Raw genomic sequence first — 23,322 nt, forward strand, 5'->3', positions numbered from 1 at the left:
CATTTGATCTACCCTTGCCTTACCTTTATTAGCTCCTTCTATTTTTAGCCCTTCTTTTTCATTTTCTAGTGTTGTGTTTTGCAAACATATAATTCGGCCCATTTTGGCATACACTTGTGGATTATGGCCCAAGTGTCTCTTTAAACATGTGTTTCATTCGGCCCAGCGGCTTTAAACATGTTTTCTTAAGTTTGTTTGTTAATTAATTCTCTAGATGCTTATAGTTGTGCGTGCTAATATTATTTTCTATGACGTTTGATCTCTTGTCTCGTCTTATATTATTCTAGTCATTTTTGATTTGTTCTTAACTTTTCGATGATGTCAAGAGGGGGAAAGAACGTCTATGGTAAGCATCTACCTAAGCTTGCTCCTTGTCAAGACCAATTGTCTCTTAAAGTCCTTAAAGTTTCGATTTTATGTTAATCGTCTTGATCTTGCGTTGATCTTTATTATTAAGATGACGCTGTTATATTAAGGGGGAACTCTTTACTTAGTCACAAAATTAGGAGGCTTGCCATCATCAAAAAGGGGGAATTTGTTGAACCATATAGTTTATATGTTTATATTTTGATGATGTCAAGGTGCTTTATAAATTATATACTTGTTGCGCGTAATCGTTTGTCTAAGTATTTTAGATTCAACTTCTTTCATATAAGCAACAAGAGAAATTGTGATGGAAGTATACAATAGTCAAGCCTTTATTCAAGATCAAACGATGTGAAGATTCATTCAAGATTTATGTGAAGACGAATTCCGTCTAAAGATTAATCAAGCTTGGATGATGACGTAACCTATACTCGAAGATCTCCCTGAAGATTAGAATAGTATTAGTGATTATCTCATAATGGTAACCAAGAATGAGTTTCTTGAATTGGTAAAGTTATAGCTTTGCAGCTATAACATTACTAGTAAAAGAGCTCAATGTTATAGCTCTCCTACTATAACATTGAGATGCCGAGTTTATTATACACGACATATAATGTTTCAAAATTGTTTTGAAAATTCTTTAAAAGTTATTTTAAATGTTTTGATAAAAGTATTTATTTAATAAAGCCCGGTTTAGTTCAGAGTTCGGTTTTATGTTGAACGTTGACTAGTAGTCGTGTTGGGTCAACTTATGAGTTGGACCATGCTACTAATTAGGGTTTCAACAAAGCCTCTCTTAAAACCTAAATTCTAGCCCATATATTAAGCTAGGGTTTGCACGAGTCACGAGGCATATGAGCCGTGACATCTCGTGTAACCTAAGGTATATTTGGTAAAGATTTTATTCCTTAATAATATCTTTACATATCTTGTATATCTTACTTAATATATTTGTTTATGATAAAAGATATTCTTGATTTAGGAAATCTTATCATATCATAGAGTTTATAGTAAAGATAATATTTGAATAGATTATATTCTATCTTTTGGAATATTCTTTATTATCTTTTAGGCTTTTAGGGAAGAAATAATAGAAGATATGATTTGTTAACATATCTCCTATTATTCGGCCATTAGGGTTTCTTTAAACCGAATTGTCTTGCTCTTTCCTTCCTATAAATACTTTGCTCTTTACAACATTTAAAGTAGAGACCTTAAGCATAAAAATTGATTTTATTTTTACAAAGCAAACCGTGTGTTTCAAAGCAGAAAAACCGTTTTGTTATTTTTGAAAGGTCGTGTGTTTTAAACTCGTATACTCGTTCTTATTGTTATCGTTATAAGATAATAGCGCTTATTTGATTTCTTACTTGTTCATTAACGTGAACCTTTGCAAGAATCATTAGTGCTTTCTTATTAGCGTAAGTTAGTCACTCGAGTATTTAACGGTACTCATTGAGTTACAGCTAGAGTTAGTTGTACGAGTTTGGTTAGTAAATTTGTAATCTGTAGAAAGGTACTAAATTTATTAATCGAGAATAGTGGACGTAGGTTTCGATTTGTGAAACTGAACCACTTCAAAAACCGTGTGTCTCCTCTCTTTCATTCTTTCGTTTATTTTGTTTTACATTCATTGGTTGATTAGTAAAAGTTTAATCAATAAACTTTATATAATCAATTACATTCATACAATCGAAAAAGCTTTCAAAAGTTTTAAATCCTCAATTCACCTCCCACCCCCCCCCCCCCTCTTGAGTATTTTGGATCGATAGACTCTTCACACGGAGAGGTTGTCTCCTACCTTGACACTCCGGAACCTCTATGAGATGGCATATGTGTAGGGCATCGGGACCGAGGCAGCTCAGCCGGTGTGGTGGAGAGGCGTTGGGGATGACATCGGAGTCTTCCATTCCTTTGGCGTGAAGCGGTCTACTTGGGGGGAACCTCAGAGTTACCCCTATGGTTGCTTGGCCCCATGGCGTGTGGGAGCGGATTCCGGTGTTGGTGGCGTCGCGGACGAGGTTACAGCTGGAGCGGGTACACCCGGAGGCGGTGGTGGAGATGAGATGATGGATGAGCAGGCTATGGAGTGATGATGCTCCTTTTATTTCTATTTTGTTACATGGATTTATAGTTCTTGATACTTGTTTCGTTGGTATTTTTAGACTTGTATTTGTATTGTGACCATAAGGCCGTACTTTGAATGCTTTTCAGACATTTGTGCAGGATTTTGTTGTCGGAAACACGTTTCCGACTCGTGTATTTGTTGCTTTAGACCTTGCAAGTGACGAATTGGGGGAAATATGACCTGTGGCTACTCGATCGAGTGCCCCTCACTCGATCGAGTAACTGCAGGGGTGACATCTGGGAAGTATTCTGATCTCAGCCAACTCGATCGAGTAACTGATGAACTCGATCGAGTAAGTCTAGCTCGATCGAGTGCCTTGCGAACTCGATCGAGTAACAGTGTAACAACTCTATTTCGTTTTAACACTTCTTGGCATCGTCATGGTGATAGTTGTTGTTATAATATTTCTTGTTGTGGGTATATTATACCGTAGTATTATCTCAACGGTGGTTATACGGTGTGCATATTGGTATGATTTATACAACTTTCGGTGTTGTTTATAAAATTTTGTAAGCTAAATCATATTGTCTCAGGTAACGTCATGTTCAATGGTTTTAATCCGCATTGCATAATTTAAATGATTGTATAAGAAAATAATTGATGCCATGACTGATAGTTGATGATAAAATGTTCAGTTGTGTCGTTCGCTTTACTAATCGTTTCATATATAATGAGTCATGTTTATGTGGTGTCAGGAAAGTAATGTGGTTGCCATGAGTAAAATGTGCATTGTGGGATGTGAGTAATGTCAATGTGGAGTAATATGTATCGGTTTATGTTTTCGTAAGGTTATTATGTTGGTGAACTTCGGGGACGAAGTTCCTTTTAAGAGGGGAAGAGTAATGTCGCGTAGAAAATGACGTATTTATAGCAATTTTATAGTATTTATATGACGTTTGGTAGTATTTTAAATGGTTGCTTGGATAATTATGTTCATTATGTTGTCATGAGAATTGGATGATAGTAGCAATAGTAGAGTCGTTGTTAGCAGAATTTTATTGTGTGGTTAAGGTAATAGAGTGGAATGAATAATGTGTTGTTGTGAATCTGTAATGGGACCGTTGTTTTGAGTGTTTTGTAACTGATAGTTGTTGGCAAGTAATTGATGAAGGAATATTCTGATAGTTGTGTTGGTTTACATTTGCGCAATATCATGTAATAAGTGCAAGTGATAGTCGAGTTAGTTGTTCTTGTGGACAATGTGTGTTTGGTACTTCAAAAAGGAAGTTGGTGATTCGCTGGGAGTCGTGTTGTGTAATATGTGCTAAGATAGATGATGACGATGGTTGATGAACATACATAGTGGGATGGTATTTTTTTAAACGATAGGGTTGGCCTGGGTCGGATAAACGGTGGTGTTTACCTTGATTCCTTTGTCTTTGTGTTGCGGGAGAGGATGAGTCGAATTTCGGGGACGAAGTTCTTTTTAAGGGGGGAAGACTGTAATACCCGTCCTTTTAGGGACCCGTTGACCGACATTGACTGACCTTAGACACCGATCTCGACCTTGGGAAACTTTACGAGTGATGACTTGTCATGTAGTGAGCGTTGGTTTACGTGTTACTCGATCTAGCCGAGGCTACTCGATCGAGTAGCTTGGGAGCTCGATCGAGTAGAGGTCACTCGATCGAGTAAGTTAGTTACTCGATCGAGTAACGGATTTGCAGCGGGGAGTTATAAACTGTCAATCGTGAAATCCCAAATCATTTTCCCACCTTCTTCCTAAACCTAGATGCCGTCACATCCTTTCTCCTTCACCATAATCCCTTTCCTTGAGGCCGTTGAGGATGCTTACACCATAGGGATGGGATGCTTGAGTCGGGTAGCGGTCTTCACGCCAGATTGCTTTGTATAGGTATATTATCGTCATCATCGTCATCGTTGTTTTCAGTTAGGTTTGTAGCGGCAGTGATAGATGGTTGTACTGTTTGTATAGGTGATTTGCGTGGTTGATTGGTATCTTGTGGTCGGACGCGGGATCGCTGCGGTTTGCTAAAGGTAGGTTCGCCTACTCAGTACTGTTGATTGTCTAGAGTGTATGTTGGTGTTGTTTGGTTGGTGTAGAGTCGGTATTGTTGTTTGGTTGTGGTGGTTGTTAATGTTGTGTTGGTTTAGTAGTTGGTGTTTGTTGTTGTACGGCTGATTGTGATTGTTTGTCTATGGTTCTCGAGGTGCGCCCTCGGCTGAGTGGAGTCACTTGCGGGAGTGGCTTCACGCCTTTAGTTCGCCCTCCGTGGAACCCGCCATGGGAGGGGATGTGCACATTAAGGAACATGGGTTTATCGCTCGGTAGATGAGCGGGGCTTAGGTGGGAACGGTTGCGGTCCCCCACTGGCAGGACTGGACCTTCGGGCAGTCAGAGATGGTGGTTGATTGGAGGAGGTGGTGTATGTGTGTAATGTGGTGACAGTGTAGTGTCTTCGTTTGTATTGTTGTCTCAGCTGCTGACCTTGTGTGGTTTTGTTGTGTTGTTTATTTCTGTTGTGTCTGTCGTGATCCACTATGGTGAGCAGTCAGTCTTAGCAGGTTGTGGTTTGGATCCTAGCTGGGTGCTTGAAGGGATGAGTCTATCACGAGTCACGATGGAAGTAGTTCTCATAGTTGGTAGTGGTTTTGAGTTATACCTTTCATATCACCTTTGGTTTGTAAATCAGTTGTAATATAACTTAAACGTTCTTTTATCGACATTTTATTATTACTGTCCTCGGGCAACCGAGATGGTAATGCTCTTGTCTACTAGAGAAGGTCTTGTTAAGGCTCCTTGGTAGATGGGGGTGTTACAGTGCCCTCTAAAGAGGATTTAGAACAAATTGATTGAGTTGATTAAAGTGTAGTGGTCAAATTGCTCGGTCATGCAAATGTGACTGGTACTCAGAATGATCTGAGCTTACGTAGTTGGGTAGATCAAGCACGTAGGCATCGAAAAGTAAGAGTGTGGTCTTAGAATGCAAAGGGGGGAAAGAAGGGCGAACACTCTCGTGACAAATATGAGAGGCGGAGGCCTCTATTTATACTAATCACCTAGAGGAATTATGGTAAAAGTAGGAATATGAAAGAAATCCGGAGGAAATCTAGAAACTGGAGAAAAATCACCCCAGGAAGAGGCGCAGCAGGAACTGCGACCTTTCCAAGAGGCGCAGTACCTGCTGCGTTCTCTCTTAGGTAGTTTCCTCCTCGGCAAGAAAGATTTTCGCGGTTGGTTTTAGGAATTAGGGAAGATGTAGGCTTCCTTATTCCGCAAGGTAGATATTTTTGTGATAATAGACAAGATTTAGGAATATAACTCCGGAAAATTCCAGAATATTCCGACTCGGGTTTAAGACGGTTTTAGAAAATGGAAGCGGTTTTTGACCCGAACTCCAAATGAACTCTAATTGCTGTCAAAACGACCGTATTGGCGCGTAGATGACGACCATAAGGTTGACTCCCCTGTTTGTGCTATCATGTGTCGACGAACTTATGAAATGTCATAAATTGCTCCGCATAATTTAAACATGTGGCTCAATCATCACTGGGTGGTTGGCGGGAGTTGCAGAAACGAGGTGTTTACAGGTTGATGCTATGGTAGCCACCAATCACCATCGGTCAAACCTCCCTTCTTCAAGTTTTTTGCTCTTCACCTATCATCCATAATTGTCGCTAATGGTGCCCTCATTATTATCACCCTAATCCATTGAGCTTGAATCATCCCCATTTTCACGGCTTTCCTTTTCACCTTCGCTTTCTTGCACTTCTTCTTCATCATTTTCCTCATGTACCCTTATCCTACTACCTTCCCCCTCGTCTCTTGAAACGCAAGGAAATAAAATCTTCTTATCCACCCAATCCGATAAGTGTCAATTGGGATCAAGGATCGCTTGCCTGGCCATGTTAAAGAGTAGCGGATATTGAGCAGGGTAGTTGTTGACTCGATCATTGTACATTTCCTTATGGATATGGTTCATTGAGTACGTCAAATAATTTTTACCCTCAATGACACTTGGGTCATCGTGGGCGAAAGCTTGAAATTCGAAGGGGAAGGGAGGTATCACAATGGTTGAAGAAGTGGTAATTGCTTGTTAACCCTGTTGTGAAGGTTGTGCCTCATGCTCCCCGTGTCCGTCAGAGGGGTGAACGGAAGTAGGTAGTCCACCCTTTGATTACCAAGGCGGTGAAGTTTTTTATATGGTACAAATATGGAGGTACAACCCTTTACCAATCATTCAATTACCCCCGGTGACATCGTTCAGTTTCATCCAATTGTATTTGTACACAAGCGTGTTCATATCCAAAACATTACCCCCAACACAAGGCTTATATTTCTTGTCTTCATTAAAGTTGGGATTGAAATGCTTTGTCAACTTGTTCACTAGCCCTCCATTGGTTATGTAGTTCATCTTGACTTTCCCATGTTGTATCTCAAGCCATCGCTCCAACATCAATTGGATGGCATTGTATTTCGACTTGTTAGAACCTTGTACATTCAAGCGGGATTCTAGGTATGCAAGGTCAATCTCGGAAAAGTTACAAGCTTCTTTTCTAGCAATGATCGTGTTGGAAATAAACATATGCAAATATCGTATTAAAAGTAAAATTGTAGTTCTCTTATTAAAAGTAATAGTAATAGTTACAATTCAAATCTCAAATCTCAAATCTCAAATCTCAAAATTAGGTTCATAAAACTAAAAAGTGACAATGTCTAAAAACAGCAGAAACTCAACTATATGAGCTCTCCGTACGCAATCAATATCAACCATCTACTGCTAGAACTCACAGCTCATCATTTGATGGAAATATCAAATGGATCACATTAGAGTTAAAAACAAATTCAAGGTTAGTAACTACATATACAAGTAATCACATACAATAAAATACACAACAACGTAACATAACCAACGACAAAACTCCACCACATCGCCCTCTGACTCATCAATCTCCACTAGTGTCCAAACATCAGCGTGGAACACCATCATCCCTCACCGCAGCGAGTAGGCTCAGAACCAAACCGTGTCCTCTCGCGAAACACAAATTCCATCACTGCAACGAGTAAATGCGGATCCTTAATGTGCGCATCCTCCTTGTGTACGGTGGCCACAAGGACCGATCTCCTGTGTGAAACCAATCTCCCGATATTGCCCCACAACCACAACCACCACTACTACCACCACGACCACCACCATAATACTACAACTATAATTATATAACAAACAATCATCCAATACTATGAGCAACAATAATTGTGAGCAACATCATATAATCATTCGTACTAACTAAACTGAGTAGGGAAACCCTACCTTTTAGCAATACTCTGATCACTAGCAATCGATAATGATCCTTCACAAATCCATCACCTACATAATATAATTATGCATAAATAGTACTTGCTTAATCAATTAATCATGCATATACCTAGACTCATCATGACTTAATAGTAATCTCAACTTAAAACTAAACTCGATTTTTCCTGACTTTCCAGCTTAGGTCGGACTCACTATAAAATGCATAACTAATTCCAGAAAAATCCAATCAAGACGAGACCAATTGAGTTGGAACCCCTTGACTCTTAGCTAAAACTCTTTTTCCATGTATTTTTCCCAAATTCCAAAATTATCCAGAATTTCCAAACCGATTTCCAAAAACTAACAAAATTCGTCTAATAAGAAGTATTAGTCTATAAAACGAGTTTAAACATCATTTTTCGGTAGTTCCAAATCCTATTGTCATTTAGACTCTTAAAAGATGATATATGAAAAAGACACATAACTTAATCGACATCTAAATTAGGGTTTCGAACCATTTCCCACAACACAATCAGATTCGCGGAAAAATCGAAGACAAGTTCATAAATAAATCACCTAAGACAAACCACAAGGAATTCGACTACAAAAGTTGATATGCGTAAACTAGAATTGAAAATAAATCATCGTCTCTTTTCAAGATTTTCAAAACCAAAGACTTTAAGACAGCGAACACAATAGAACAGGACAACCCAACCAATCTATAAATTGTTGTAACCTTCATCTATTTAACCTAATCATGTTAATCTAATCAATGATGATTATGCACGACTCTTCAACATAACCATACGATAATTTGAGACATTAAAAGATGATTAATCATAATTAGAAAGTAAAGGTTTACTCAAAATTAGAATAATAGGTTAGATTAAAAGCATGAAGAATTTCTTCTAAATCGATCGATTTGATGAAGAACAAAGCCAAACTCTTTAGGTGAATAGGAATATGGAAAAGTGTGAGAAAAGGTCTTGAAACTGACCTAGGGTTTAAAATGAGGTTTAGAATAATATTTAAGGCATAATTATAATATAATACACGATTAAAACAATTAAGAATACTGTTAAATCTGAACGCTTACTCGATCAAGTGCAGTCGGCCGAGTGACACCCACTCGACCGAGTACCAACCAACTACTCGACCGAGTATTCCAACTAAAAGACAGAGTATTAAACATCCAGCTGCGTTAATAAACATCCGGATTGGGTTGAATAGTGTCCAGTCAATTCGGGTTTCGGATCTTCAATTTGGATGCAGGTCAAGTTAGTTTTGTCTGGTCTAGCTACGACCTCCAAGTTAGCTAAAGATACCGTATTTGTTTCAACACAAACAATACGATCAGGGCCGGTCAATGGAATTTGCAGGCCTTGTTCTAGATACTAGGTGGAGGCCCTTGTGATAATGAACTTCTAATTTTCAATAGTCACCTGTAAACATAACATTTGCACCCTTAATACTTAAATAATATTAGTTTAAAATCTCAAAAAATATAATATAATTATATTAGTGGATGTATTGTTTCAAAACCTTAATATTATGTCTTTATCCCGAACTCCCACTCATATGTTTATTTTAATTAAAATAATTCTTACAAAAATATAAAATGGGTAATTAAAAAATGATCATGATAAAGGGAATACATCTTAAAAGATATTTATATGTCGTTAGTAGATAAGCTATTTATTTATTTTGTTTAGCGCAATTATACTATTTTTCGTGAGAGAAAATTTGAAAAATCTTTCGTCTATGAAAGCGAGATCATTTAGAGCATTTTGGTGAAGCTACCTCAACAAGTATATAGGGCCCACTATTTTCTAGTGTCATTTAATTAAAGTACACCTTTTAAAATATGAGTAATATTTATAAAATGCTTTATGAATTAAATTTTTTATTTTCAATTTTACAAATAATTTTTGTGAAAATTTAGTATACATTTTTTTTAGAATTTATTGATTTTGTACCAACTAAAAATTAAAAACTCACTTATATTATTTTATCCCACACTTTTACACAAATTAGTAAGAAAATTAACTACTCCTATAACTAAAAATACTTGGTTTCTATTGAAGGGTGATCAAATCCTAAATTGGTGTTTATTAGTCATGCCAGCTTTATTGGAAAATAATACTCATAATAATATAAATATACTTATAAAACTAATAACAAATTAAATTAAATTATATAAAATATTTATAATCAAAACAGTTCTCAAATTTATTAAAAAAAATAAAAAAATATAATAACGTGAATTCTAATTGGTGAAAACTGAAAAATTATCAATTTATTTTATATTCACGGTCTTAAAATGTAATTTAATTTAGCACATTTTTTCGGATTACATGGGCTGATAATGTTATGTAAAATTGTCAAACGAGTTAGTTTATAATATTGATCATGTCAAAAATAGTTCGAATGACTCGGATTGGAACAGGGTCAGAAAACATGTCAAAATTAATGTATGCCGCCTTTGTTCACTATTTTACAATTGAAAAAGGTAATTTGTTTAAAAAGTAAATCGAGTTTGATATTATCGCTTTAATTATATCCACTACTTACATCAAATTTGTTAATACAATTTTTTAATTCATAATGTGATTTAGAATGTTAATATGTTGGGTTTATATTCTATACGAAGCATTCTTTATCTGCGGATGTGAATTCCAAAATTTAACAATATTATTCATTTTGTTAAATATTTAATAAAAACAAATATTTGAAAAATAAACCCGTGCAATTTTGCACGGGGGTAAAACTAGTATGGCTACATGGAAAAATTGCAGTCATGTAAGTGTATTATGGATTGTAAAATTGTCACCCCCGACCCAAACCTAGGGTCGGGAGTGGTCTCTCACGGTAGCTAGCCAGGTTGTGTACATGGCTCACAGATCAACACGAGTCTTTTCCAGCACATTTTTTCCTCACTTATGCGCATCCCGGATACCTTCCCAGGAGGTCACCCATCCTAAGACTACTCCCAGCCAAGTACGCTTAACTGTGGAGTTCTTTTGCATGGATAATCAGAAAAGAAATAATTAAGTGCACTTTGTTGATATGAGTAGTACTTCCAATCCCTTTAAGCACTAGTCAGATTTTAAGCCTATTAACGAACCTCTTCAAGGGGTACCCACCCGAAGAACGTCTTCGGTTTAGTGGAGTATTACAAAAATGTACTCACTCCATTTCACTTTTATTATCCTAGTTAGACTAATGTCATATTTAAGAAAAATGGTGAAATATCATAAATACCTCTTCACCACTGAGTTTAGAGACAACATATAAGCAAAATGGAAAAAAAAAAAAAAGCTATTTAACTAGGGGCATAATAGATAGTTAACTATATATAGTTACTATGTTTAGAAATAGGACAATTAATTTGGAATATGAATTGTACAAAAAGAGGACAATAAAAGTGAAATAAAGGGAATATATTTGTAGGAAATAGTACTTTTTCTTTAGAAAATAAGCTTTTTCCCAAATTAAATCATGCAATGTGGGGCTTCTGGCACTAAAACGGTCGATTTGTACTTGGTAAAAACGATGTATATTTAAAGTTAGTAAATAAACAGTACTTCGTATAAGGCTAAGCTAATTCACCAACTAACTACTTATACTATTTGATGATAGATAATTTGAAAACATCTACGTATATTTACTTTGTAATTATGAAGTTGTAGTTAACTTTTTAAATGAAGACTACGTTTCAAGACTTGCAAATAAGAAAATCTATGGTGATCGACAACGATATTCGTTTTCATGAACGCAGGAATTCGTAATACATATGTGATTTGACAAACCTGAGTTCAACTTCCAATGGTTTTAAACCACCAAGTCAAGAGGTGGGAAAGCAATATTAAATGATGGAAGATTAAGGAGAACAATAAATTCTCGTTTTAGATGACAAATTTCGTCTGAAGTCTTTAGACGGACTTTTGTTACCATTTTGGGGTAAAATGTAATCACTTAAACTAAATCACTTTTGTACCATAAAATTGTTACTACTTAAATAAGATAATTGTAAATAATTATATATGCCCGTTCAAAGGGAGACTTTGAAAGGAGAACAAATGCTCTCAAATCAACGCGTTGATTTACTTCTACCTACCAACGGTGATATCTAATTCAAAGTTCTACTTTCGTGTTGGATGAATTCCATGCTGTCGCATACACACTCTACATGATGCCCATTGACGCGGAACATGGGCTTAAAATTCAGCATTGTTTATTTGTAGTCAAGTGTTTTAAACGAGTTTGGGTTATTCGTTACTCATTTTGTGTTCTTTAATTTTTTTTATTTTTTAACACGATCATATTTATGTGTCAAATTAGGGTTTTTTAGGTATATATGATGGGCGAACTTCGAGGCTTTTGTTTAAGACGAACTATTCGTCTTAGACCTTAAACGGATCCAAATACTATCGCATAGCTTAATAAGGACAAAGTTTTTTACATTTTCTAAGCAACTTTCGCCATGTGATTTGTTATATATTTGCCCTCATCTTAAGGTTTAAGACGGATACCTCCGTCTTAAACAAGAGTTTGTGCACAAGATAAGACACGAAAAGTGGACAGCAAACCCGGACTCGTAAGCAAACGATTCAGTCGACTTCTACAAAAACAGGTATGGTTTAGAAATTTTCATAAAATTGTCCTGTGAAATTATTCTAAACTTGTTTGCGTCTTTTAAGACGGATACTTCCATCTTAAATATTTCATTTTTATTTTCTCTTTATCTTGACCATATTGAATGTCATCCTTGGCTAACATATATGCCATGTCGGTTTAATTCGCGAATGGTGACGAAACGGTTAAGCATACACATTTTACACTTTTTATTTACAAACTATTCATATTAAGCTTTCAAATCTAAACCCGGCACGGAATACTACTGACATAATAGTAAAGGTGTACCAGATCACATAAAGCAAGATATCCTCAGAGTGTCAGGGTTTGTAGAAGGTACTCTCCCTTTCAAGTACCTGGGAATGCCTATACAAACTACCAGATTAAAAAAGAAAAATTGTGAATGCTTGGTGGAGAAAATCTGCAGTAGAATCAATGGCTATGGAGCAAGGAAATTCTCTTATTGTGGGAGGTTAGTCTTGGTGCAGGCAGTCCTTTCCTCTCTACATTCTTACTGGGCTTCCATGTTTGTCCTAAGGGGATCATAGCTAGGATAGAGGCAACCTGCAGGAATTTCTTATGGGACAACAGTGCAGACTATAGAAGAGTTCCTTTGGTGGCTTGGGACAAGGTCTGCAGGCCAAAAGAAGAAGGGGGCCTTGGGCTTAAGGATTAGGAAACCATGAACAAAGCTATGGTTGGGAGGTTAGTGAACTGGATAGCAGAGCAGAAGAATACAATCTGGGTCAATTGGGTGCAACAGAACTATTTGAAAGGGACAGATTGGAAGGATTACACACCTTCTGCAAATTCTAACTGGGTTTGGAGAAGAATCTGCAGAGTTAAGCAGGAATTGCTACCTGGTTATACTAATCGGCAGTGGGATATGCAAGGCAAGGAATTCTCAACTGCTGGATGCTATGAATGGCTTAAAGGAAGTAACCCAAAGGTGCCATGGGCAAGATTGATCTGGAATGGCTGGGTGGTGCCTAAGCATCAGTTCTTAGGATGGCTATTTGCACATGGAGCCCTAAGAACTAATGACAGGGTGGTACAGTTTGGCATGGACATTGATGATAGTTGTTTCTTATGTGCTCAGGCTACTGAAGGGGCAAATCATCTATTTTTTGAATGTGCTTACAGCAAGCAAGTAATATGCTGCATCAACCAGAAACCGAATTGCCATTTTCCTGAAAGTCAAGTACTTGACTGATGCTTGCAGAGGACTGGAACTAAGATGCAGGTGGGAGTTCAGGCAGCTGTGGTTTGGGGAGCAATGTATCACATATGGCATGAAAGAAACAAGTGTAGGGTTGAAGGGGTCATAACTAGAACAGGCAAATGTTCTGAGCAAATTATAGAAGATGTGAAGGCCAGAATCAGAGGACAAGATTTTCAGCATATGCCCAAGGCTCAGATAAATTGGCTTAGACAAAAGAACCTATATGTAATGGTTGCTTGATTACTTGTACTTAACCTTTTTTATGATATATATATATATATATATAATACATAATCACATTCCACCAAAAAAAAAAATATCCCGTGTCGCGCAAACCACATTAAAATGTCCACACAAAAGCGGACTTAACGACCTTTTCAACAAAAGCGGTTTTAACGACCTCTTAAAACAATTTTAACAACCTTTTGCAAACCCAGAAGGCTCACTTGGTTGCCGTCTGACACGCACCCCAATGTCCTTCTGTTATTTACTTTTTGTAAAACCAGAGGAAGCCCTTTGCATCGCCCATAGGCTTGCACCCCAAAGGGGCTGCCTGGCAATATTCTATTTGATTTCCAGCACTTGTCCAAGACGATGTTGATTTCGGTTGACCCGAGTACGTGATGGATCAGATTGACGAGCTTACATTTTATATTTTACACGTTAAACACATTTTTTCAAACAAATGGATCGTGTTAAGCACCATAAACCTAACTCGGTAAATGGATGTTTAATTTCCAATCTCGCATGCTAATCAACCCTAAATCCAACTCGACATAAATTGCTTGATACTTGGATAAACAATTGAGTAGCAAATGTTCACATGTTAGGTTAAAACTTTTGGATGCGCAATCATGCATTTAAACCGTTTTATCAACTCTTGCACTTAAAAAACCACGATCGATCAGTAAAGGCCGCTAACGCGGGCGAGATTGGATGTTGGATTAAAGAGCTTCCCAATACGTACTCTCACCTCTTACTCAGAACCTTTGGATAGTGGACGACCTTATCCAGGGCAACGAGAGTCATTCCGCGATACGATGCTAAAAGAGGGACGAGTCCTTATCTTTAGTACCTATGTCAAGCACCGCTTTTTGCTTCGTTTGATCGAGGTATAAAATGGATTCGAACGATTTCCAAGCATACCATGATTGCTTGGTGGCTACTCCGAACATCTTACATCGTTTGCGAGACCTTCATCAAGATGAAACTGACCGATCTAAAGCGATTCGGTCGAAAGCACCTTCATATCCTCAAAACTTGGCTTTTCAGACCACCGCATGTCCACGGATCGGCGCGTGGGTTGCCTATGTCCACAAATTGGTAACTCCACTGGGGACAACTAGGACACTTGTGATCCTTAGAGGTGAAACTCGAACGAGGTCGTGGTTAAAGTGCATTAGTTGATATTATGGTCATTTGTCGGGTTCCTTGTCCGGGTTTACAACCTAACCTTTATCGACCAATTGGTTCGTCTCGTCGGCGTGAGTTTTCTTATCCCCGCGTTTTGAATCCCGATTGCGTTTAGCATGTCGTTGACGTTACACTCTTTTGTTTCGTCAAAGAGCTTTCACTTTCTACGTGAACGAGGCTAGGGCGCCCTCCTTACACATTTTGTTTGGATTGGCATCCCTCTCGAAGATCGGGGATTGATCGCTTGGTGTGTAGCCACTCTCATCAAATCAAAAACCCGTGTCAGCATGATGCATAATATAATGAAGTGCGAGTGCTTATGTTCTATGTGATCATAAGTCCTTCCGTGTCATTTTCAAAACTTATGTTGAACCACATACTGAAGATCTCTAGGACTATTAGCTAGTATAAGTCATCATTCAATAACGGTATTTGTAATACCCCATAATTTAGTGATAAATAATATTATAATTAAAGGAATTGCATTGTGAGACGGAATGAATAATAAATAATTGATGAGTCGGAAAAGGTTGTATGGACGTGTATAGGGCCGAGTAAAGTAGTAGTATGATAATAATAGTAATAACAATTGTAATAATAATAGTAATAATAATAATAATAAAATATAGTAATTCCTAGTTTCCTTCTACAACTATTTATACTACTATAAATAGATGGTATATCTCTATAATAAACCCTATTCATTCATAAAATTCATAAAAGATAGAGAGAAGGTGATCTGAAAGGAAAGAAGAAGGAGAATTTGTAACACCCGCGAATTTCCCATTTTGACATTTAAAATTTATTAAACCGTTTGATTACTTTATTTTATATTTTTGAATTATTCAATTTAATTAATTTTATTTCAAACACGATTTTTATAAAAGTAATATATACAAGCTCATTTATATAAAAAAAAATATGTATTATTAAATTATATTCTTAAGGCATAATTTATATAAGAATGTATGTATACATATTTTTGGTCGGACAATAATAGTGACAGTAATAATAATAATTTTTTTTTTGAAGCAAACAGTAATAATAATAATTCCCGACTAACATAGACCGTCGCATTTCATTTGAGAATCTTATCTAAACACGGATCAACCGTCTGTCGACAACACATACCCCCTACCACCCCACACTCTACTTATATATATATATATATATATATATATATATATATATATATATATATATATATATATATTATTATTATTATTATTGTTGTTGTTGTTGTTGTTGTTGTTGTTGATTGCACCGTGTCCCACCACCGCCTTCATACTCTCCCTCTTGTGTCTTCTTCTTTTCGAAACAAACAAGCAGCAACAACAAAACATTAACAGAGCCCCTACACTATTTTTCGTGAGCTTGAATTGCAGATCCCACATCCGTTTCTCAACCAAATTTCATAATCTTTATACCATTCTCTTCCTCTTTCCTTCCTCCTTCTTTCTAGGTAAGAAAGTTTCGATTTTAGTTAAGTTTTCGAAAATGTCGCCTTAAGACAACTCGGTTTTTAGTCTTAAATAACCCGTTTTCTTACTCCTAGTGACGAGCTTGAAGATCTGGAGGGAAGCCCGTGCTCTTTTGGACGTCTTCACTTGGAAATTTGAGAAGTTAAAGGTAACGGTGATAGGTTACTCGACAAAGTGTCGATATTTCTTCTTTTAATCGGTTTTCACCCGTTTTCACTGTAAAGTCTAAACCTTTATGTCTTTCTCTTGTAATTGGTTGAATGTGTGAATTTAGTAAGCATTTTTACATGTTTATTGGGCTGTTTTCATAGCCTCTTCCTCTTAAGTGATTTCGGTTATCCGGGTTGTTTTGAACGTATGTCGTACTCTTTCTCACGGATGAATTGGCTGCTTATTCTGTCCCTTTTCTGAGTTTTTAATGTGGTGAAATTTGTGGGGTTTGTCCATATTTTTAATCGTTCTTTTTTCCCTCCTTAATGTACTCGTAAATTGGACTGTTCTGGGTGTCTTTATGAGCGGGGTTATTGCTTTGTTTTGGGATAGTTCACGGAAGCCTTGGTGCTGTTCTGGGATTGTTTCAAGACGGAAATTGCGGTATTCATGGATGCTTTACATGGGTTGTCCTTGGGCAGCTGTGCTTTGGTTCCGTCTTGGTTATGTCTAAGGACTTCTGTTGGAGTGACTCGATATGGTCTGGGTTTGGCTCGGTTTGTAGGGGTTGTTTTAGGTCGAGGCGGTGACTGACCAGTGACTGGTTGGACAGTCTGGCCACGGCTTGGCTGAGCTCGGGTTTGCCCGAGGCAGCGTGGCTGGGACCCGACTGTGTGTTGGGGTTGGTCACGGGTGGAAAAGGGTAGTACACCCATGGTTTCCTTATTCCTTTCTTTGATGTTTCATTTAGATTGTGTTTTGTAATGGGTTTATTTGCATGATATGTTTGGGCCAACCCTTATAATTGAGTATAGGCTCATAGCCCTTATTTTCCTCCTTCTTTTAATTGAGATTTGTGTGGTCTCTTGAATTGGGCTTGTGCTCATACTTTGGCTTTTTGGACCGATCCAATAGGATGACATGAACTTCTAAATGATCCATAATTGAGTATTCATATTCTAACTCGGTTTTCACGTAACGTAAATTATTCATTATCGCTTGTTATATTTTATTTATTTTATTTAACCGACACGTATAATTATGAAATGAAATGTTTATTTTATATGTTAAAAGTATGAAAATATTATTATAAATGGTCCGTTACTATTTATTTATGTTCTTAATCAAGTGACAAATATTGAAGAAATGGGTTACTTATTCATGTTTATGAATATAATTTGGCTTGAAATGTCTTACTTGGATTATCATCGGCTCATATCATTCCAAGTTGATTCGTATCGCTTGGTTGAGTCTTACCCGTTTTATAATGCCTTTATGCCTACTTGTGTCGTTCTGCCAAGTATGGGTTTAGCTCATTTATCCCACCTCTTTCGGACAGTTCTGCCGATTGTGGGTTTAGCTCATATCGTATTTTGGTGATAATGTCTTTATGCTATACCTTTTTGCTTGACTTGGCTTTACGCCTCTTTCGGACTGTCCTGCCGATTGTGGGTTTAGCTCATATCTTCCGCCTCTTTCGGACTGTCCTGCCGATTGTGGGTTCTCGATTTCCGATTTAGGGTTCGGGTCTTGGATGCGGACTGTTCTGCCGCATGTCGAACCGGGAACTGTACTGTCTCGAGAGTCTGGCCAGATTTAGACTAGGACTGAGTCTTGGAAGTTCCATTGTCGTCCTACCAGGGGAATTATATAATGATATGAGAGTAGTAAAGGTCTTGCTTGGTTATAGATATTGGTATTTGTCTTTCAAGGCAAGAGTTATGCCTTGTGTTGTTTGTCTTGGTCCTATCGGATACTAGGGTTGAGCTATAAGCCCTCTAGTTGCGATATGATCGTCGGGATTGATGGTCTCATCCGTTCTTATGGTGAGATGCAAGCCATAAGTATGAATGGGACATTAGTAGCCACGTCCCGTGCAATGTTTGCTAAGTGGTTTTCCATGTAATGGCTACATTTTCTATTCTTGCAATTTGCATTGGTTGATCCCTTACTTAACTGCCTCACATGATTCGGATTCTAATCTCATATCTATGTTGTATTTCCTTAAAATGCGTGCTTTTGTATAAATGACCGTATTCTTGCATTTCATATTATTTAGTTGTCACACGTGATTAGTTGAATCTTTATTATGCTGATGTTATCTATCTTGTTCCATCTCATTTAATTGCCATGTTTAATTATAAACTTGATATTCATATCTTTTGTAAGTATCTTACATGACTTACCTGTTTTAGTTCCTTGTTATGTTCGTTTCGACATTTTGTGGCTGGGAGAACCTTGAGTTACTCCCCACTGACTGTGGCGTTCATGTTTACATGAATGATAGGTATTAGTTGGTGCTTTCATGGGGTGAAGACATGTGTGAGCTAGCGAGCACTTTGGCCTTGTAGTCGGTTTATTTGGATTGTTTAGACTCACCTTTTATTGTATTGTCATTCGAGGGATATATTTTCTCTCACCTTGAGTATCACGTTTGTATAATTTAATCTTTATTTCCGCGTTATTTATTTATATTTTAGATTTTAATGAACCCGCGCTTTAAACTTTAAAAGTTTCAAAAATTTCCTAATTTCCGCTTGAATTTATAAGCTATATTTTCCGCTTTATCGCGGGGTGTCACAGTTGGTATGAGAGCCTATGTTGCTCCCGACGCACACACGTGTGCCCCAAATTTAAGTTTGAACTTGACCGTAAACAATGAATGAGTGATGGGTAGATTTAAGGACCTAAGGTGGTAGTCCGTAGTGTGTTTGCTCTTTGTTAGGTTCTAACATGTTTGCTGATTGTTAATTGATGATTGTCGTGCCTTGGATCAATAACCGTGAGCTTACCCGTGTTGCAATCAAGACTTCGTGTCTTTTGCCGGAGATTGAAGATGTGTTCAACTTTTGAAGGATGCGTCTACTTCCTCGAATATGCTCCTTATTCTTTGTGTACCTTACCTTACTCTTTACCTCTTAGTGCCTATCCTTCTTCTAAACTCTCTTTTCTTTTTCCTTGAAAGTTACTCTTGTACCTCCTAACTTATCCTTTGTTTCTTGCTTATCCTCCCTTAACGCCTTTTTGATAGTTCTGTTTCTTTTGTGGGATGTTAAACTTGGTTGGAAAATTTGACTTTTGTGGAGTTTGTTTGTGTTTGACCCTTAACCCTGGTTTGGAGAGGTTGTGATGTTAGAAAGACTTAGGTGGTGTGATGAGACCTACTTGGTGATTCCTATACCTAGTTGCTTGATAACGTGAGTATAATTGATTGGTGGATTCTGTGTGTTAAGTGTGAATTGCCTATGATACTAAGGTTATAGAACTTGGCCTTGTTGTTTATACTTGGAATTTGAGAACTTGGTAACTCGAGTATTGTTGCTTGAGGTTTTGACATGGAGTAGGGTTTATGGTGAGAGCTTGGAAGGGAACATCTCTAGGACGTTGTTGGCCATTGGTGATGAAAGTGTTACTTGGAAGTTTGAGACGAGCTCGAGGTTAGCATAGTCGGTAAACTTTTGTGAGTGTTGTGATGATTACATAAGAACCATGTTAGGCAATAGTTGTTGCTAGTTTTGGAATCTCATTTGGGTATCCACTTTGCGGTAATGAGGATTATTTGTAACACCCCCATACTCCAAGTGCCTTACCAGGACCACTCAGATATAAGGATACTACCATCTCGGTTACCCGAGGCAATGAATATCATAAGACAATAACGAAACAACATTAAATAATATAACTTTAGTGAAAGGTTATAAATGAAACCAAATACCAAAATACGATACAAGTTCTCAAAACCAACTGTCTACTGAGTTAACTGAAATGTCTATAAAACTAGTAAAGCTACAGCGGAAGACTTCTATCATCAGACGGTGGCACATCCCAGCTATCCCAGTAACTCAACTTAAACCTGCTCAATAGCTGCTCACCATCCCCGAATGGATCACCGCAGGTTTTACAAAACAACAATCGGGGTCAGTACTAATCACACAATTTATATATATATCAACAATACGATAAACAAACAGCTCACACCATCACACACACAATCACACCAGTCCCATTGATCTCAATCACCGACTGTCCACTGGACCAGCCCTGCCAGTGGGGGACCGCAGCCGAACCCACCAAATCCCCGCTCCTCATATTGAGCGATAACCCTGTCCATTAATGTGCACATCCCCTTCCGTGGCGGGTTCCACAAAGGGCGAAACTAGGTCGTGAAGCCACTCCCGCAAGTGACTCCACTCAGCCGAGAACGCATCTCGAGAACCAGAGACAAACAATCACAATCAACAACCGTCACAATACAATTACTATATTATTCAATCAACCACAACACATCAACATCACATTATGGGACTAATACTGAGTAGGAAATCCTACCTAGGACAGCAAAACAATCAGACGGTCTCAACAGCTGTATTAAAATTCCTCTTCTACGAATCCTCCTCCTAACATATAATCACATAATTACTAACAATCACAATCTACACAAAACCCCCAAATCCCCATATTAGGGTTTAAAAAACTTAAAGGAAATATTATAAAAACGGTACGTAGATCTTACCCTCGACGCAAGGATCACAAAGATACAAAGAAAGGTAGAATCCGACCTTCCAAGCTCCGGGATTTGTTAACAATGCGATTTATGCGAAGAACGTAGTTTGATTTCTCTTTTCTCAGTGATTAGGTTTTAAAAAGTGTTTAAGGAAAAGTGACGGAAGTAATATATACCTTAATCGCATTATTAACAAAACCCGAGAAATGACTCCCCGTAAACCGGCTACTCGATCGAGTAGCTGCGGTACTCGATCGAGTATCTATGTTACTCGATCGAGTACCCAACAGGTCAGAAACTATTTTAAACTGCAACTCACCCTTACTCGACAGAGTAAGGCCTACTCGATAGAGTACCCAGAGACTCATAAAACCGTAGTATTACAGTCTTCCCTCCTTAAAAAGAACTTCGCCCCCGAAGTTCAACCCATACCCAAAAACAAACATATTAACTCGATCCAGACACAACAACCAACTAAGAACTCAAAACAAAACCCCAACCGACCAAACATGAAACCATGAACTCTTAACACCAACTCCACCAACTATTCCTACCTCCACACATCGCTCACGATATCGTATCAACTACATCATATTCTCTCTCGACACCAACTCCCAACACCACCAACTATTATCCACAAACGCTGCTAGCTCCGTAACATATTATCCATTAGAAAATCCAATTTCAAGACATTCACAAACATCAAACGGAATGTTACATTCTACCACCCTTAAAAGGAAATTCGTCCTCGAAGTTTATCCCATACCCAAAAACAAACATACTAACTCGATCCAGACACAACAACCAACTAAGAACTCAAAACAAAACCCCAACCGACCAAACATGAAACCATGAACTCTTAACACCAACTCCACCAACTATTCCTACCTCCACACATCGCTCACGATATCGTATCAACTACATCATATTCTCTCTCGACACCAACTCCCAACACCACCAACTATTATCCACAAACGCTGCTAGCTCTGTAACATATTATCCATTAGAAAATCCAATATCAAGACATTCACAAACATCAAACGGAATGTTACATTAGTAGCCAGAGTTCTTGAGATGTGATTATAAGTTGGGATCGATAGATGTTGAGCTGAGATGAGTTAGATGTTTTGGATGGTTGTCTTGTGATTTGGAGAATGTCACCATCTATGCTTTAGGTTTCGAGAGTATAACAAGACCTCTTTGGGATGATAGAATGTGTAAAAGAACTTTTTAATTTGGATCTTGATTGAGGGTTGTACCATCTTGAGGAACTCATAGTTGACACTAGTTGGATATGAGTATGGCTTTATTAGAAGCTTTGACCTTGATCTCATGGAGGTAGTTTGTAGATGTTTGAGGATTTGGAGTGGTGAAATCACACTTATAGTGAAGTACTTTGTTTCATGGAGTAGCTTAGATGTAAAGTGGCGTAAGTTACCTTGAGGAATCCTTGGAAGTAATGTGGTTGTGAGATTGATTTTTATTAGGAAGTTTTCGAGACCGTTTAGGATGATGTTGTTGTTTGAGTTTTGAGTACCTGGCGTCTCCTTGTTGTCTAATCTCCCTTTTCTTTGACCATAAGCGTTACCGTTCATACCTCTCTTCCTCGCTTCATCATGCTCCTCCTTTAAATTTGATGCTGGTAACCTATAAAACTCCATCTTTGACATCCTTGTTGACCTTACTTCAATTCTTATCCCTAGGAAGTTCATCATAGTTCTTTTGTCCAGTTTCATAAACATTTGAAGCTACCATTTTTGATTCGTTGTTAAAAATTTATGTTACTTTTACAAAACTTTGCCTATTTAAAGGTTTGAAAATGAAATTTGATTTAGTTCCCTATTTGTTCCTTGAGTATAGACTTCTTTATAATGATCTTTGATTGCTAAACCCGAGATTTCTTTTAATTTTGTTCAATTTCTAACTAACTTTGATTTATTTATGATTCCTTGTCAGAGTTTAATGTTATATTTTCAAGAATTTGACTCCTTTTTGAGTTTAACCATGAATCTTTTAATTTTCATGTGGCTTTTGCAAAAAAAAAAAAAAAAAACAAATTTGAGTGGATTGCCATTTTCGTTTGGTTTTAACGTTGATAAGATGTTAGAACTCGTTATTGGAGACGTTTGATAACTTGTTCTACGCTTGTCGGCGAATTGATTTTG

The 23,322-nt window shown here is 37.5% G+C and overlaps 1 protein-coding gene across 1 annotated transcript; it reads left to right on the forward strand.

The window, feature by feature from the left end:
- The first annotated feature begins 13,069 nt into the window (after nt 1-13,069).
- Nucleotides 13,070-13,849, forward strand: LOC141648433 (uncharacterized). The gene is made up of 2 exons (XM_074457099.1): nt 13,070-13,537; nt 13,610-13,849. The coding sequence occupies exons 1-2, from the start codon at nt 13,070-13,072 to the stop codon at nt 13,847-13,849; spliced, it is 708 nt and encodes a 235-aa protein (XP_074313200.1).
- Nucleotides 13,850-23,322: the final 9,473 nt, after the last annotated feature.

The sequence above is a fragment of the Silene latifolia genome, chromosome 1 (genome assembly GCF_048544455.1).
Source record: "Silene latifolia isolate original U9 population chromosome 1, ASM4854445v1, whole genome shotgun sequence".
Lineage (NCBI taxonomy): Eukaryota > Viridiplantae > Streptophyta > Magnoliopsida > Caryophyllales > Caryophyllaceae > Silene > Silene latifolia.

What these genes read in the sequence shown, in the direction of transcription:
- LOC141648433 (XM_074457099.1), top strand. Translation starts at nt 13,070, where the DNA reads ATGAACAAAGCTATGGTTGGGAGGTTAGTGAACTGGATAGCAGAGCAG. An exon ending in AATGTGCTTACAGCAAGCAA is followed by an intron (nt 13,538 to 13,609) that starts GTAATATGCTGC and finishes TGATGCTTGCAG; the next exon opens with AGGACTGGAACTAAGATGCA.